The 18,313-nt window shown below is 38.2% G+C and overlaps 1 protein-coding gene across 1 annotated transcript; it reads right to left on the bottom strand.

Annotated features, from left to right (window-relative positions):
- Nucleotides 1–47: 47 nt before the first annotated feature.
- On the bottom strand, nucleotides 48–17,895 carry LOC131787328 (uncharacterized). The gene is made up of 20 exons (XM_059104440.2): nucleotides 17,683–17,895; nucleotides 14,959–15,043; nucleotides 14,115–14,321; nucleotides 13,821–13,922; nucleotides 13,214–13,321; nucleotides 12,689–12,799; nucleotides 12,342–12,435; nucleotides 11,616–11,824; nucleotides 11,183–11,267; nucleotides 10,352–10,533; nucleotides 8,601–8,680; nucleotides 6,523–6,604; nucleotides 5,732–5,938; nucleotides 5,017–5,118; nucleotides 4,494–4,601; nucleotides 3,967–4,077; nucleotides 2,835–2,922; nucleotides 2,061–2,263; nucleotides 1,277–1,361; nucleotides 48–337 (listed from the first exon to the last, which is right to left on the bottom strand). The coding sequence occupies exons 1-20, from the start codon at nucleotides 17,781–17,783 to the stop codon at nucleotides 156–158; spliced, it is 2,532 nt and encodes an 843-aa protein (XP_058960423.2). The 5' UTR covers nucleotides 17,784–17,895; the 3' UTR covers nucleotides 48–155.
- Nucleotides 17,896–18,313: the final 418 nt, after the last annotated feature.

The raw sequence follows: 18,313 nt of genomic DNA, 5'->3' as shown, positions 1-18,313 counted from the left end.
TGGATATATAAACTTGAAGTCAGGTTAATGTTTCAAGTCTCAAACAATTTAAACTTTTCTCTTGATCTGTAGTTTATTCACCATTAAACTTTTTAGGAAATTTAAAGACGAAACTCACAGCAGGAAAAATTCCCTCTTTTAACACTTGTTCTTGTTTACATATTTCTAGTCAGGGCCTTTAAACCTGCAAATGTTTCCTGCCCCACGGGGATAATCTTATCCGGGGGAAGTATAAATCCCCCTTGACCGTAAGTTTTTGGGCGGAGTTCTACACAATAGGAATGTACCACTCCTAAGACACCGAATGTCCAGTCAGTTGTATCACCAGTGGTGGGATCTGGGAACGAAATAAAACCAGTGAGCAATTTTTCAACTGAGTATCGAAAATAATCCGCACAAAATATGCTCAACTTTGCTCTGTGATTGGTCAAGGAGACTCGCGCGATCTCCTAATGCAACCAATTGGATGCAAAACTAAAAAGCATCGCGCCTCGGTCATTCACATTTTCCTGAGCTTCAAACAAGTTGCCTGCTTTTACTTTTAGTCTTATTGGAGACTGACTATGTTAAGGTTTTTTTTTCTGATTATCAGTTATGATAACTTCGGTTTTGGTTTTCACTCACTCATTTGAAAACATCACTTATGACGATACCCTCTTAATTGAGCTCTTTTTAATTGAGTTTCGTGACATCAAAGCCGAAGCAGTCAAATCGGTCGGTCAGAACAATGGAAAATATAAATGAAAACAGATTCGAAAACATGTAAACTTCCCGAGGCAACAGTCAGGGCGAATGACCAAGTTTTGATCGGTGTTAGATTTAGTTAGAGAGAGTGGCACGAGTTTTCCAGACTATTATAATCTCGGGTTTGTTCACACGCTCAATGAAACATTGTTCTGTATCTGTGGCTTGGGTTCCTCAAGGATAAAAAAGCGTTTCATTTGATTGAGTCTCTGAATATTTCTAAGAACTTCTTACGAACCAAGTCTGAGAGCCGCACTGGGAAATATTGGCTCAAGGCCGCACAAAAACGATAAGGGCCAATACTTTTCAGTACGGATCGAGCAAACGAGGTTAGCAAGAAGTTTATTATATGGCGCTCCGACTAAACTTGTTTATCTTGAATTTTCCGGCTTTAGTGAACTAAAAGACACAGCTCATGACCGTTTCCATGGAAACGGTCCGGATGGGCAAATACCGACTAAGAAGGAACCAATCAGAACGCTCGGATTTACCTCGAGGTTACCGCGCCATATAATAAATACTTCATACTTACAAATGGTTATGGCAGCCGGTCCATATTTGTAGCTGGTTCCATGCACATTTGTGAGTGCCTTGACAGCAGCTTGCATGGCTTTTTTCTTTACAAAATAAGACAAAATGGCACAGCATCAGTGGTAAATCATCTTGGATAGTCAAACACAACCCTACAGTAACTCTATCTTGTATAGATAATGTAAAACGCTGAAGGAACTTTGAATTTTATTGGGCGTAAGCTTTTGTAAATATACGATGAGGCAACTAGTGCAACGTGAAGACTTCCGTCTCTGGTGAGACTGCCAATTACAGTAAATCATTTTGAGCATAGGCTAGATCTCTCATAATTTCCCAATTACAGCAAGTCTGCTCTCTAATAAACATTACTCTTCATCTAAATTTTAAAACAAACTGTTTTTTTGATAAGCGCCCTCGGTGCTTGTTAAATTTTTTGACCTTTCGAGTGGGCACATATTTGAGGTAAGCACTCACTCGAGGTCGGCGCTTGTTCGAGGCTGGGGGCTTATTCAATTTTTACCATGTTCAACAAGGAGTAAATTCATTTTGCAACATTATAATGAATAATAACAAAATGTGAAGATTATAAGACGGAAAATAAATAACGATTAATACTCCGCTTGTGCACTTTGGTTACCCTTTTTTGTGGGGGAGGGGGAAGTGGGGAGTGGCGGGGATTGGTGCTTATTTACTCTCCCTATCTACAGGATGGACGTTTAATCTAATAAATACAGTAGCAGCCTTGAAAGAGATGCTAGATGCCATTATTTTGATCATTTGCATACCATCCTCGCGTACTCTGGGGGGTACGCTTTGGTGTATCCCCACGGACTCATCCACAATTGACTGTATGCATGAAAATCAATGTATCCCTTCAGCTCGTATCTACGCTCATATAGATATTTCCCAACATTGTAGGTCACTGTCTCGGAAAATGGTCGCTCTCCAGTATATATGTCACTGTTTGGTCTTTGTGAAGTTCCAACTCCTGAATAATTCATAATATCGGAAGGTTAGTAAGAACACAATAATTACCTCTTTGTCCCTCGCACTAGATATGATATCTATCCTCGTAAAATATAAATAAATGTTTTAACAGGGAGCTGCTTGTAAACCGTTCTCTCTTCGCTGCAACAAATATTTGAAGGAGTTCCTGGGAAGAGTCATCATCAGAATTCTGCGCACTCATAAGTTCAGTGCTGCAACTCTCCAGTGTTTGTTCACATGGAGCGTCTTGGCCAGCAGCTGAAGCTCGCGAAAATGACAGTGGTTGCTACTCACGCTTTTTCATATGCGGGCTAAAAGAGTTGATCGTGAAAATTAACCTAAACAGTTGTTCTATAATGAAAACGGAAAAAACCAGGCCAATCTTAATCAGCTTAAACGCTTGATCCGAAAAAGACCCAGACTTTGGCAGACAACTGTCAAAAAAAAAGTTATCATTCGGGTGCTGGTAGTTGAGGATTTTAAAGAGTTTTGACTTTGTATTATTATCTTTGAGAGGTTTGAGAGTCTATTTATGTTTCACTGAGACATCACCAAAAGTTAAATTGTCCTACCTGCGAAATGATAATTGAAATTTCTGTTTGGATCAGCTCCGTAACTCCCATCCTTATTTGGGCGTCTCGTTTTTCTCCACATGCGATTCTGATAGAGTAGATTCAAAACTAATGTCTACTTTACACATGCTCTGGGCAAGGACAGTTACAAAAAATGTTTAGGAGTACTCGTTTCAAGCCTTTACACGCTGATATCAACATGTATATTTCCCTCACTGTGCTCTGTAGACTCCCTATGTGACAAACGTGAAGAATCATCAACAATCAAGACCTCCGATGATCGTTTTCTTTATTCTCGCGACCCTGATGTTTGATTCAATAGTGATACCGTGAGGAAAAATTACGGGTTAAAAGGTTAAGGCATGAGCAGGAAGTGTCACGGAGGGGTTTTCAATAAGTGTTTAATTACAGATCCTTTTGATTCTCTTTAACCCCTATGGGTGCCTCTCTCGAATTTATTCTTCCACCTCTACCCTTGAATGAAACGTTGAGGCCATGAAAACAAAGGAAATGATCACTAGTTTAAAAGGCGCTTTATTATCAAACGATTGGGATATTTTTAAAAGTGTTCTTTTCCCCATGATTACAACATAAAGCGACTGAGAATAGGCTTTTCTTGCTATGCAAAAAAATAACCTTTTGAGTCAAAATTAGCCAGGTCTTGAAGCTTAGGGCCGAAAATATTTGCATAATATGTGTTGCTCGTCCCTCATGGCTACAAACGAAGTCATTGATATGTCCCTCACAACCAATTATGTAAAGCACTCACATCATTACATTAGTGTCACTCCCGGCTGCGCCTCGTACTTCCCACAATCTGATCTATCACTAACAATCTAATTGTTGAAAGGAAATAGTTTGCTTGCGGAGAAGAAAAATTATATGGCGTCGGGAGCATACTTTTCCTTAAACTTTGGTAGGAATAGTATATTGGGCTCATATGGTTCACAACCAATCAAAGAAGAGTATTTAGTACCACGTGGCACAATCAACCAACCATATGGGTGGTTTTGCATCCAAGATGACGATTTGATTTTTCCTTCATCATTTTTTTAAGTGATTGGTTGATTTGTATCACGTGGTAGAAAATAATTTTCCTGATTGGTTGTGTGTCATTATTATGTTTACATACCCCAGTGTGTGTATACTCATATCCATCTACATTCAGTACTGGCAGAATTACCCACTCGTAATTGTCGAGCATAAACCGAACATCGGCATTGGAGTTTCGAGTTTCCAACATCTGGGAAACGGATGACATATAATTCCAATCATAAATGTTAAAGGTTAAGGTAAAGTTTGTATACGAGACTGCCTCGCCTAGCTGAGTAAGTTTCTCCTGGGCCCACTTGCCCAAAGGGTGCATAACGCTATCCAACGGATGGATTTATATCTTGTGGATAAGCGTTAACGAGACATTCTGCGCTATCCATCGGATAGAGATATATCCGGTGCAAAGCGAAATTAAACATGATTTACAAGAGATTTGTATATGCTGAGACAATAGTAACACCAAGTTATTACAACAGATATTTTTAAAATCGGCATATATGTAAAAGAAATTGTCCTAACACGTAGAGTTAAGGGAAGCGTGAGCCCGGCTTCGGTGGTAAGTTAGAGCACATGCAAAACATTAAAAACTCATCAAATAATGTTCACCTGTCGTATCATGTACATGCAAGTAGCTGGACTTATCCATTCCCTTGCGTGAATTCCACAGTTGAAGAAGAACAGACCTTTTTTGCTAGCCGCAGAGCCTTTTAGAATCTAGAAATGGAAATGGAATTGGTATTGAAAACAAGCCGAAAATCGGACAAAAATATGGTCAAGAATGAAGCTTTCACCGATGAAACAATTTTGACAAAAACAGACAAACCAACAAAACCCTATATTTCAAGGGTGATTTCTGGAAATTTTACAGTTTTTTTTGGAAACTATTACTATTACTATAAAAATAACCATGAGAAACGTTATTATAAATTACAAGATTTTTCAGGTGATTACTGTGCTTTCTAGGGATAGTTCAAGCACTGTGACTGAGGAGGTAAGTCGATAAAATTTGTTAAATAAGCCTAGTTTGACAAGCGTTTTGCCTCCAATCAAAAACAGACTACCAATTCATAAAGCTTCTTTGAGCACCGATACCAAAGACCTGTGCAAGTTTCTTATCTCGTTGCCATACCTTGATAGCAAGTTGCTCTCTGCCCTCATAGGAATTTCCCAAGCTAAAAGTTCCTGCCACATCAGAATGTCTCGAGGCCAGTGCTCGTATCTCAGAGTGAATCTGTAAAGTAAGTTTATGCAAAAATACTAACGCTCTTTAATTTAATTGCTTATTTGCTCGGCCAAATGCTTACCGAAAGGAAAGAAAAAATAATGGGTATAGCATGAAATAGTGCAAATGGTTTAATTAATACGCAATATGACGGTAACTACATGAAATGAAAAAGTACATTATCGAGTAAAAGACATAGGTACGCAAGGCATGCAAAGTCGAAGAAGCGGTTGGAAAACATAAAAAAAAATTAAACCACAGTACAAACTGAGCAGCTTTGTCACGGGAAAGAAAATTTGTCATTCAACGGAATAGTTTCGCTTGGGTAAGATTTAACCTTACCTTTCCTTTATGCTATTTTTTTCCGCGTGATATGGTGGTCCACAGTGCAGACGCGCTGATTTTGGGCTAAAATAATTGGATACCTACTTTGAATTTTAAAGCAGAGGAAGATTAAAGAGCGAGAGAAATTTCTTCCGAAAGGATGGACGACAGGCGATAAGTAGGGGATTGTAGGTTGGACCACAAGCGGTTCGAGCAATTAATTCTTCAGATACGAGTTACCCCGCAAATTTGACGGGGATTTAGCACCTACTCCCACCCCTCTGGGTGTACTTTGTACCTCTCTCAGCTTGTGATATTTGCTGTCAAATCCTGAAGCCCTTGAGGTTGCCTGTTCTTTTTTTATGGTATGTTGCACATCCTCTTGTGAAACTTGGAAGGAAATACCAGCACCATTTAAAAGGCCTTCAAGTTTTTGGATTGCAATAGGCTCGACGTGAATTTCAACAGGATCCAGAGAATCAGTAGGATATGTCCAAAAATCAATCTGAAATTGAGAATTAGTTTCATCTAAACTATTTTTATTTTTTAACAGGGATTGAAAGTTTCATAACTGCTATTATTGCCAAAGTATTAAATTCTTTAGAAAGAGGATTGAGGAGAGACAATTTTATTGTCAAGTTTGGCTTAATCCTTAAGAAATGATCCTTGAAAAATTTTGTTCAATCACATCTAATCCTTTCACAGACTTCCGGAGGATTGCAGGATTTTGTTTTCGTTAAGAGTTTCAAAGCTGACGTTTCGAGCGTTAGCCCTTCGTCTTTCACTCTGATGAAGGGCTAACACTCGAAACGTCAGCTCTGGAACTCTTTATGTTGACCAATTTATGTTATCAACTCAGTTGATAATAATAATTAACTTGTTATACTCTCCCACCGACGCAGCACCACAGTTTCTTTAGAAACCTACACCTTTATACATAAATCACTCGTAATTTGGTATCACACCTTCCTTTGCACTTCAGGCGAATCATCTGACGCTCGTTTAGCAAGAGAGTAAATCCTCCTTATTAGCGCTGCACGCAAGGATTAAGGATACGCACACCCTAAGGTTTTGTGGCTTTTTACTTACGCCATCCTCTCCTGATTTGAGAAGGTTATCCAAGAACTTTACGTCATCTTTATTCTTGGGAAAAGTGCGGTACAGCTTATGTCTGTTAAACGAATAACGGTGTTTCAGCATTCACAACTGTTGTTGTCTTAAAGTGATTCCTACAGAATTACAATATCTAGACATCTTTTCAGCACTCAATAATCAATTTCCTGACTCTAATCACCATTTGGCAAAATTCAATAAAATACTCGCTCAATACAGTTATGTGCACTCTGTTTAATTCAATAAACAAGATTCCTAAAGGTGATTCCGTTGGATGCTTTGGCCACTGAGCGTAAAATTGGAATGAATTGTGCAGTTACAGTAAACTACCATGATTTGTCAGTTAGATCAGCCGAAGAAATCGCTGCAGCAAATTTTATTGTTGAGAAAACGGTGACCATTTATGTAGTTGAAAATAGTGAAAAGCCGCAGCTCAAAAACCTTTCGATTTTTCTGGAATTTAAACTATTGATCTCTCGTGTTCCTCGTCGCTTGTTTCATCCCTCTGAAGAGCAACAGGTCTGTAAAAATAAGTTCCATTTCCACTGACATATATTTTGAGGACGTATTTTTTGGTTATCCAAAACGTAAACAAGTAGAAAAACAAGCTGTACACACTTAAATACAACTTACTAACAGTATTGAGTTATTTCCCGGCGATTTGTAGTTAATTTTGTGATATTTCCAGACCATTGTGCGATGTAAATTTCACAATAAACCTTACTTAAGGTGAAAGGTCAATCGGCAGATTTTATCACATATTTCATGGTTAATCATACAAAAACGTACGCTTCCTTCGTATCAACACTACCTAAAACCATTTCTATAAAATGGCGGCGAAAAGGCGGTGATCTCTCACCAAAATCGTGCTGTTTTCAGTCAAAACAACCGTGCGCAAACACAAGGATCCGATTTACTAGCAACTCATTCATTGCTAGGGGATACGGAAAATGTCAAACATTTCCAGCATTTCAAGAACTTGTCGATTTTAGTCGACGATGAAAAGGCAACGCAGGGCAAAACCGTCGTCTCCCCCCCAACAATCCGTGTTTATAACCTAGCCTCGATAGTTGGACACTTTTACCAAATTCCGGAAGGAAATGTTTAGTTAAATCAGACCTTTTTTTTTTTACCTTCCTATGACTATTTCCAAGTTCTTTAAAAAACCCTAACCCTAACCCTAAGCAAAGAGAATCAAAATCTTAGGTATTGAAAGTTTTGCAAGAATTTCGAAAGAAAAAGAAAATGGAGATTTTTAAATGTACTGTCGTCTTTGAGGGATATTTCGCACTGTTTATTGACTTAGCTTTCAGATGGTTGCAGCAAAAGATCCCTTAAAATTCAAAAAAGGGCGAGCACTGTAATCTATTTCAGGCCTTTAGTTCATGAAGAAAAGAAAACAACAAAAAGTTCACTACCGTAGTGTTAAATTGTTTTAGGATATTTTTCCCAATCTTTCCAAGAAAGGTTAAGGAGGGTTTTGCGGAGTCTGATATAACTCTATTTCAATTCAATCTTTTAAATTTCCAGTTGATATGTGTAGTCGCTGCAATGGGACGTTGGCCTCCAGGCAAATTTCTTTATTTGCCTTATGTTTATTGCAATAAATTGAGACTTTTGTTAATGTAATAAATCAGTTCGTAACAGACAGACAAACTCTTTGTCCAACGAGTATTGACGCAAAGGACATCTTGACGCAAATTTCAATTTCAATTTTCAACCGAAGAGGACGTTATTCGACAGTTATTGTACCGTGGGCAGTGTCACTACGAAAAAGAAAGTTTTGATTGAAAACACATCTAAAGGCAAAAGGAAATATCGCGAGATTAGAAGTGTTAAAAAGTACAACGAACGGTAACTATTGTAACTTATTTACCGGCTGCGATTCGTTAAGGGAGGGTGTCTCTGTGACGCGCAGCGAAACTGTGTTCGATGCGAGAACTATAAATTTAAATAGTCAACACCGATTTGATCTAGAAGTTTAAAACATTCCTAGTTGAAAATCAAGATGAGTATAAAGTTTGTTGTAGAAAAATATCTCTGAGATTACTTACCCTTCAAATGAATCAGGCTCGCTGAAAACAAAAGCGAATAGGAGAACGAGAGCGAATTCTCGGGCACCTCGCATGTTGACCTGGAAATATCTTTAATAACTTCTCAGAGTGTTAAGTGCTCTCAAAGTCACCATGCGCCCCGCGCTTAGAACAAACACGTAAACAGACTTTATACCATTATTCTCACGGCCAAACAATCGAGGGGTGGGTAGGGAGGTAGTTTTGCTGTGCTTATCAACTTCACAACTACAAAACAAAAAAGAATTATCCTGTAGAGTATGGGTAAAAATTTGAACAAAGGGAAGATTTTTTTTTATTTTATTTATTAAATATCTATGCACATGTATTATTCCCTCCAAGATCTTACAGGAGAATTGCAATTTAGTAATTACGACTCCAAACACTATTGAGACAGCTTTGTTGTCTCAGTTGAGTTACCAATCAACTGAATAAGCGAAATCAATGGATTGTGTTTTTTTTGTTAAGTACTGTTTAAATGCAAAATCCAACAAAGAGCCCGACAAACCCATTAGAAAAATGCTTTCTCCACGACTGATTACACATACGTAGAAATTTGCGTGAAACAGCTTGTCGCAAATGGTTTACAAGAAATAAAAAGCGTTTTAAAAATATGACAGTTTAGGATTGGCCGCAAACATTTCACGAAGAACAATCAATGTAGGAAGGACTTTGAACAGATGAACAACGAAAAACCCCGTTTTTCTGTACGACAATTATTCACTCCTCATTTGAACAGAATAGGTACACTTGGGAACTTTTTCTTTAATTTCCTTTTTTGATGGGAAAATACAGAATGATGATAAGGAATGTTTAAAACAGGCTTCTCGGCTTTACATACTCAGCAATGTCTTTATATGTTAATTCTTTGTTTGCGCTGAAATAGACTCCTCTTTAAGTCAGCGGCAGTAAATTAAAACCAAAGTATTTTTGTTGCACTGGCGATCTACATCAGCCCTAAGCTAGGGAAATTTTTATGGTAATATCTGTCGGCCATTTACTGTTTCAGTCGCGAAAATGCAACTAGGTGATTCAAAATTATGTCTTTATATCGAAAAATCAAATTTTTTGTCGATCAAAACGACCACACTTTTACGAGTGCTGCCTAAAAATAGTATGGGAAAAAATTTCCAGATATATCTCCGCGTGTTGTAAATAATTTTCTGAAGCCTTATACGCAACTTGAAGTTAGCAACCCAAAAATTATTTCGCTATAGCATGAGTTTTACCTGTCTTCGCTTCACGATTGGTTCAGGAAACTCGTGCCTGCTTTTCACTGACCAATCAGACGCAAAACTTAAACTGACCAATCGAAACTAGGCTACAACTTGACGCGTTCTACCGTGTTTCATTGTGTTTTACCGCGATTTTTACGGCGTTCCACCGATTGCACAGCGTTTTACGGTACTTGACGGGAGAAATAGTTAATTATTTTGAGTTCCCATCAAATCCTTGCGATTTCACTATAAGAAGTTACGATGTTTTTGGGTTTGTTTTTGGGACTGAAATCACGATCTTGTAGAGTTTAGCAAAATAGATGAATTTGCAACACTGTCCAACCGGGAAAAACGCTCCCTCACACAAAAACAAAGACTAAAATGTTGATAATAGTTGTAGCGTTATTTTCCATAATTAATAAATTTTTACCAATATAGCTTTCCTTGTTATTTATACTCCCAGAATATGAATAATATTTTTTAGAATAGTTATTGGTCTCTTCGCCATGTTTTCTATCTTACAAGGGAAGCCAAGGTCTTCATTCCAGCGAGCACCTCCTTCCCAACAGGTTCAATGTATGAAGGGGGAAGAACGAATCCATTCTGAGAAAAGATTGATGGTTGCAACTCAACTCCGTAGGAATGCGTGACACCCAAAACAGCGTACACCCAGTCGGTTGCATCACCTGAAGTCTTATCTGTTAATAAAAAAAAAGTATCATAACCATGTATAACTTATTTCAAAAATAAAAAATGGTAGATAAGATATCGGATAACTGCTAAAGGTGTCTACATCTACATCTAGCACGCCTGTAAAGGTACTTAACCCTTTAACCCCTAAGAGAGACTAGCATCTAATTTCTCCTTACAATATCAGCCTTAAATCAAACATTAAGGTCATGAGAATAAAGGAAATGATAATCAACCAAAGAAGCTCCTGATTATCACACAAATTCTCTTTGTTAACACCTTGGGGAATGTGTAGTGAGTAGTATGGAGAATCTGGATACTGATGTTAGGTGGTAAAGGATACGTGAAAAATACAGTGGCTACGGTCTACGCGTAATCTTAGATATGATCGACGTAAAGTGTTATCACATGACATATTGCACTGAAAATTATTCCCGCTAAAAGTCTCCGAGTGGGCAGCATCGCAAAATCCATGACGTCAGAGGGTAAAGTTGCACTCTTACCAGGGATTGTCGATTGTTGACCGTCAATACACGCGATAAGAACGTAACTGCGGCCGGTTAGTTTTTTTTTTTTTTGTGGACAAAATGAACTGTTTCTCTCGGAACCAGTCATTTCGAATCTAAGGATGAAGGATATGTGCAAATGAATACTTACAGATAACAACAGCTGCCGGTCCAAACCCAAAGATTGTCCTGTTGGTCATGTATATAGCTAGTACAATGCGTATCATTGCGTTCCGCTGAATAGAAAAACGAAGACAACATATTCATGAACAAGTAGTTTGAACTTGTACAGAATTCCCAGTACTAAACTAGAATGTTTTAAAGAGGAACGAGGGGCGGGAGAGAGGGGGTCAAAAAGAGTGATACATCCTTCTGCATCGCCACGTGCCGTGTAGCCTCTTTAGATTCACGCCGTTTCGCCACCTGAATCATAAGGTCTGATCACATCTATTTAAATCGAGAGGATGAACTTAGTTTGAATTTATATTTGACTTGTTAGAAAGTATAATCTTAATTTTTGGGTTGGGCAGGCGATAGTAGACAAGCCTTTTTATTGGGTTGGCCTTAGTATATTGTAAACTTACGTTCATGGTACGATACGTTGGAGGTAAATCCTTTTTGAAGCCCCAAGGAGACATCCACAATTGTCCATAGGAATGGAAGTCCACATAAGCTTTGATGCGGTCTCTTATGGAGTACATATACGTGGCTAAGTTGTGTGTTTCGGGTTCGGAAAATGGCCGCTCTCCGGGGTAGATGTCACTGCAAGGCTTTCCATAATCTGCTCCAACCGCTGGTGATAATATGAGCAAGAAAAAAAAATTAATTTATTAAAAATAATTAATATTCATTTATTTAAAAATTTATTACACAGTGGCATATCTTGTGCCTCTTGTTTTTCCTCACCACATTTTTATGTCTTCGGTGATCTATTACCAAACATACACATGGCAACATGAAGCCTTTTTGTTAAATGTAATAAAAGACTTAAGGACAACTCCTTTCTGCAAGTTATGAGAAAAAGTAAAGACTGTGGCTGTCATTACCCGATACAGCGCTCATCGAAGTTGCCGCAGCTTGAAGCGAGTAGGTATGTTTTTTTTTATCATGATTTTTCTCCAGAGGAAAAAAAAATTGACTTTTGTGAAAGGAAAGCTGAAACACACCTACGTCACTGTGCAACCAACACCGAAGGCATAGAGGATAATCTTCCAACCTAAATATAGCGCAGGTAAATTTCTAACTTGAGCCAAACGAAGAACATTGACCTCTATTGAACAGAACTGAAACATAAGGTCTGAAGTACTCACTAGCCCATCTAAAATTGAAATTCCTGTTTAAGTCCGTTCCAATGCATTTGGTTGAGTTGCCATTTGGTCTTCTGTTCTTTCTCCACAAGCGATCCTGTAACGAAACACAGAAACCATAACTTTAAATATATGATTTACGAGTTAAATCGCCGCACAGTCCTTTCCAGATGAATACAGTCGACTGCCGTTATTGCGGACATCCTCGGGGGGAGATTTAGCATCTCTACTAACGAGAGTTCGCCATAGCTGTATACGAGAGAAAAATATTGCTTTGTCTCTAAATATGTGTAATGATATGTAACTACGGGTTAACCTGAGTTCATCTGTACACAGTAAGCATGACTTACCTCTTTGTGAGTGTAAATATATCCATCCACATTCACAACTGGCACTATGATCCATTCTAACCTATCTACTAAGAGCCGGATTGATTCCTCTGACGAGTACTTCAAGACGAGCTGAAAACAAAGACATTTAGAGTCTCTCTCTCCTTTCTAATCCTCTCCAAATTTCACCATATCTTTGGGTTCATTATTTTTTATGCCACGCTGTTTATTCTAAAAAAGGAAGTCGCAATCGATTTATCATCACAGGCACGTGAAGGTTAACCTGTGGTTGTGGGTTCCAGAGGGATGTGATATTACTATGGTAACTTCTTGCTTTGGAAAGAGAGCACAAATTGACTCGTGATGAATGGGATATTGTATCCCATGATATTGAATCCCAACAATTCCCTTATTAGCTGTTGCATGACGAAAACGAAAAACGGCTTCAAGAAGCATTATCGAGAAAACAATTAATTAATCATGATTATCGTGATTCATGAAACAGTGGTTTTTAAAACATAAAGAAACTTCCATGATTTGTCTCACCTCTCTGGCGACATACACGCACGATGAAACAGAAATCCATTCTCGCGCATGTATTCCACAATTTATGAAGACAACTGGTTTATTTGAGCTGGAAACGTTTGATGAAATCTACGAACCGAAGATAAAGGATGAGCCTACCGGTAATTTACAAGGAAGTATATCAATCTTCTCTTCGCCTCCTTTAAGATCTGATTAGCAATTATCCCCATTAGATTATATAAGTTTGTAAGATTCTTAAAGGGCTCATTTTAATTGAGCGTCGAATAAGCACAACCAATGTAATCACAGTGGCCTATCAGAGTAAAGGGAAATATCACAAGGAACCAATGGGCGCTGTCTATCTTCCCCACGTTGATGTAGAGGCGGCATTCAGTTCAGAATGGAACATGAAAATTTAATTCTGGTCTCCCGTTCTTAGAATAGAAAAACATGAAGTAACCATAATTAGACACTGCTGTTTTGAAGAGCACTGTAAAACATATGTGTCGAGCTATTGTTCCGCTAATGAAATATCTTTTTACGCCACGTTCCGGTTACCATTGTCGCAAAACTTCACGTAACCAGTGACATTTGCCATACAATTAATTTTGTCAGTTTTATCACTTACCTTTATCCCATACATTGTTCGGTTCTCATAGGTCTTGCCCAGACTAAATACTTTCACTAAGCTTTCATTCAAGCGTGCGAGTCGTTTCATTTCATGAACAATCTATGAAAAGAGAACAAATCGTCTGTATGTATTTACAGGGAATAACTTTCGACTCCAGATCTTCAACCCAAAAGGGGATGAATAATTTTGAATCATTGTTAAAACGTGTTTACAAGGAGAATTTGTTTGCCAATAAGGAAAATTCTTAAATTGGTGATCGTTAAAATCATTTCATATCATTGACAAACTCACCTGAGCGTATGAACGAAATGCTCCATTGAATGAAACAGAACGGGGCCTCATTCCTTCCACTTTGATCTGCCTTTGCACGTTTCTGATCTTCACCGTGAAGGGGATTGATCGTTTGGCTAGAATATGTTTGAATTCCCGGAGTTTTCTGCGAGGCACATGGATGTCTACAGGGTTACTAGGCTTGCTTGGGTAGGTCCAAAAGTCTAACTGCAAAATAGAAAACAGCTTCTCTGAGATATGTACATTTTACAGTGAATTCCACTGTCATGTGACCGTACACGCGTTACATTGACGTCGTTGCATGAACTGTTTTGTTGTTGTTGTTGTTGTTGTTTTTTTTAATTTGCCTTGTTCTGCTTCGTTTTGTTTTTCAAGCCATACCAATGCTATTGATGCTAATTTGGTAACTATTCATGCGGTAGTACATTTACAAACAGCATACATAAAAAAACATGAATTGCGTGGAATTTTCATTCCTCAGCTGTCCCTTCTCTTTATGAATAAACATGAATGTCCCTTCCTCTGTGACAACAGCGAAACTCTTAAAATATTGAAACCCCTTTGAGCGGAAAACTTTTATCGTACTGGACGTAAGGTTCCAAATTGGGAAATATCGATCAAGGAATACCACCTGATATTCCCTAGTCACAACTGGCAAAAGCGAAAATATTTGACGGATTGTTACTACCTTGCAGCTTCCCAGCTCAGTAGATAAACTCTATTATTGGGGTGAACATCCGTCAAACAATGAGGAAACATCTGTTGCACATGGGAATTTCAATTTCCTCAAAGAAAAAAAGTTTCCCTTTTTAACTCGCTAGCAAGTAAAATTTTGTAAAATCACCGTGAGGTTGTTTTCGCTGTGCAGCAAACTATTCAGAAATTTTATGTCCTTTTCTGTTCTGGGAGTGACCTGCAAAACTTGGTCTCTATAAAGGAAAGAAACGCAATACAAATAAGTCTGGATAATATTCAAAAATAAGAAAGAAAAAAAAAAAGAAAGACAGAGATATTGATCTCGATCGAACCTCTTTTTACTCCCCAGAGGATCAGTGCAAAAAAAAAAAGAAAAGAAGTACATAAATCCAAGAATGAGACAAATGAATTAATGGTAAGTAAAGGAAATACTCTGTGAGCAAACTCATGAATTGACAGATGACTTATATGATTTTTTGGATTATGTTTAATGTTATCTGGTTTAGAGAATTTTGTGGTTGATTGTCATATTTAGAGTGTGAGCAGTAGTTCAGTGTTCGCAGCAAAGAAACAAAGTAACGTTGGGATATGAAAGCATTACAATTGAAATGATCATGCTATGCTATCATGCTATACTTTATCAAATGAGACAAACGGGAGCGAGTTTTGAGTGATATAGCTAAGCCCAGACTGCCACCGTCATTTTGGATTTCCGCCTGGGTAGATTTTGGTCACGTGCTAGGCAACTTGTAATCAAGAACAAGATAGAATTTCCTTTCAGGCCTATTTACCAATTTTGTGGTGTATAACTTTCGCATTTTAGTACGTAATATTTATTTTGAATCTTCAAACTGTCTTGAAACTTAAAAGAAAATTGTTCTTAAAAAATTCACTGAAAATCGGTCGCCAAATTATTTGTTTAGGTGTTATTTGATTTTCGTGTTAACCTGTAATTTCGTCAGTCGCTGACACCTTCTGTTGCTTCACACAGAATAAACACACCATACGAAATGTAATGATCGATTTTGTCCCCAATCTCACCCCATGACCGAAAAAACTTTTGAACACCTGTACACTACGACCGCTTCGGAGTAAGTAATATTTTAATGAATCTTCGGATTGTTATCAAGTTCAAGGACTGTAAATTACAATTTTATGAAAAACGAAGGTTGTTCTCTTATTTCAGTCTGAATCCTTGCACGCCTGCCAGTCGCTGGCCCCACTTGTTGAAACCATAATGAAAAAAATAAACTCTTTTAAGATTATCATTGGCTTCTTTTTCACCCCACCGATATTCTTAGCAACAAAGGTCGCCATTTCGTTTGTTTATTACTCGCCAAAAACTATCAAATGCTCTCAAAAGCCTAAGATCGAAAAAAAGATTACAGGAATCGACAAATCGAGCGAGCGAGCGAGTGCCATTCTCCACATCATATCTACAACTCGCTCTTGCGCATGCGCGCAATTCACGAGTTAAAAATTTAGTATTAATTTTGATGAAAGACCACATTCTCAGAATAACATTTATAAAAAAGATAAAAAATGGTTAAAATGAATGATAGAAAACAATAGGAAAATAAATTTTGGTTTTGATAGAGAAAACGTGACTTTTCTGATATCAAGCTATGAAACAGAAACAGCTGTATAACCACAGAGATAAGACTGAAGGCCTAAACGTGACTAGAATTTATATGGCGTTCGCCACACAGGCGGCCCGAAGACATGGCGACTCCACGCACATGTGCACACGCACAGTCTTCTCTATCTGTTTCAGTTTAGTTTAGTAAAACATGATAAGTGAGTAAACTGTAATCCTACAAAGCGTGGCAAATAATTGGTGACGAGGATTGCGTGACGATGAGTACACGCGAGGAGTACCTACGTACGGATTCACTTAACCCCGACGATCCCTCCCAAATTTAGCTTTTATGTAGTAAAGTGTAAGTTGTGGTATTTAATAATACTGTAAATTTTAATTGTATTTTACTTATTTAAAATCTTGATGCTTTACGAAAAGCGTCAATCAGCATTCCCACGTTCGAAGTGATTTCAAAGGTCGTAATGGTTTAGAATGTTAACAAAATGTACCGCATACTTTGCTACAGTCTCAAACTTGCAATAGTTATGAACATATTATCAGTGGGGGCCATAAAAAGTGAAAAGTCTAAGATTCAGGTTTGAAGAAAGTAGCTCTTCTGCTCGATGACGTATTTTAAGGAAAATTCACCCCTAAGCCCCGGTTGCGCTTAAAGTTTTGTGAATTTTTGCCAGTTATCCGTTTTAGTATAGGAATTCTTTTGATGTCCGTGTATAGGGAATGTTTTCCTATTAAGAATAGCAGTTTCCACCTTGAAAGTCAGGCTTGAGGGTAAAAAATCGTAGCAAACATGCGTAAGGCCTATTGAAACATGTCACTGAGTAATCGCTTATAGGCTTATAAGCTGATGACAGATCTCTGAGAGCTAGTGCATCGCTTACAGGGGCCTTCATTACAGACTGAAACTAGGGATTTAGATATGAACGACACTTCGGTTTGCTTATCAGGCTGGCATAAAACACTATTCTTAGAGTATTGAGTTAGAGATTTAAGTCCATAAATGTCGTGCCTTAGGGGGCCAATTTGATGCATGTGAGGAAGAGGTTATTGAATATCGTTTCAATATTTGAGACGAAGTATTATCTCAGACAATAGCGATCATTCCGCTCGATTCGAAATCTCCAACTCTTACTTTTGAGATGATACACATACCTAGAAGTGATTATATAGATTTTTCGCGTTGGAATGTTTAAAAATTATAGGTATCGCAAGCATTATGATCGACCGGAAAAAGGTAAAGTCTACGTGAGAGATGTTTTTCTTCGAGAAACTCACCTGTGGTATGTCTGTTGTCTCGCCTCGATGGTCTGTATACAAACTGTAATCGCCAATACGGCGAGGATTTGGCAAAAAGCTGAAGGAATTTTATTGTTCATCGCTCAGTTTCTTGGTCGTCCACTGAAAATGGAAGAGCGTATTAGTACATCTGACGTGTAATAAGTTTATAACCGGGTATTTACAATGGGGTATTGACTTCAATGAAACTGATACGCTTCATCGCGTAGTGAGGTCACCACGCACGGGTTGGCTCATTTTAACATCGTGTGCGTGCGTGGGCGTCACGTACGTATCATTATTCCATGCGCAACCAGTCAAACTTGGCTGCGGGCAGGTACTCATTATCAGCGCTTCAGAACGCGCGTTTCTTCGTACGCGGAAAGGAAGTGGCCTTAAGGAACGCGAGTCAGCGAGAGGTCTACAAGGCGTCTAAAACCGATGATGAGCATTATTAATTTCATTTCATGAAAATCTTAAGACCTCCTTTAAACAGGTTTTTGAAGGCATTTATTGGAGAACCTGAGCCCCTATGGAAAATGAAACATTCACCTTCGCCTTTTACATTCCGACGCGTTACCACCGAGTCACAGAGAACGGTGTCGCACGCTCTTCGCACCCTCTTTCGATC

This window comes from Pocillopora verrucosa, chromosome 11, assembly GCF_036669915.1.
Source record: "Pocillopora verrucosa isolate sample1 chromosome 11, ASM3666991v2, whole genome shotgun sequence".
NCBI classification, from domain to species: domain Eukaryota; kingdom Metazoa; phylum Cnidaria; class Anthozoa; order Scleractinia; family Pocilloporidae; genus Pocillopora; species Pocillopora verrucosa.
This window is presented reverse-complemented; position numbering and strand designations above follow the sequence as displayed.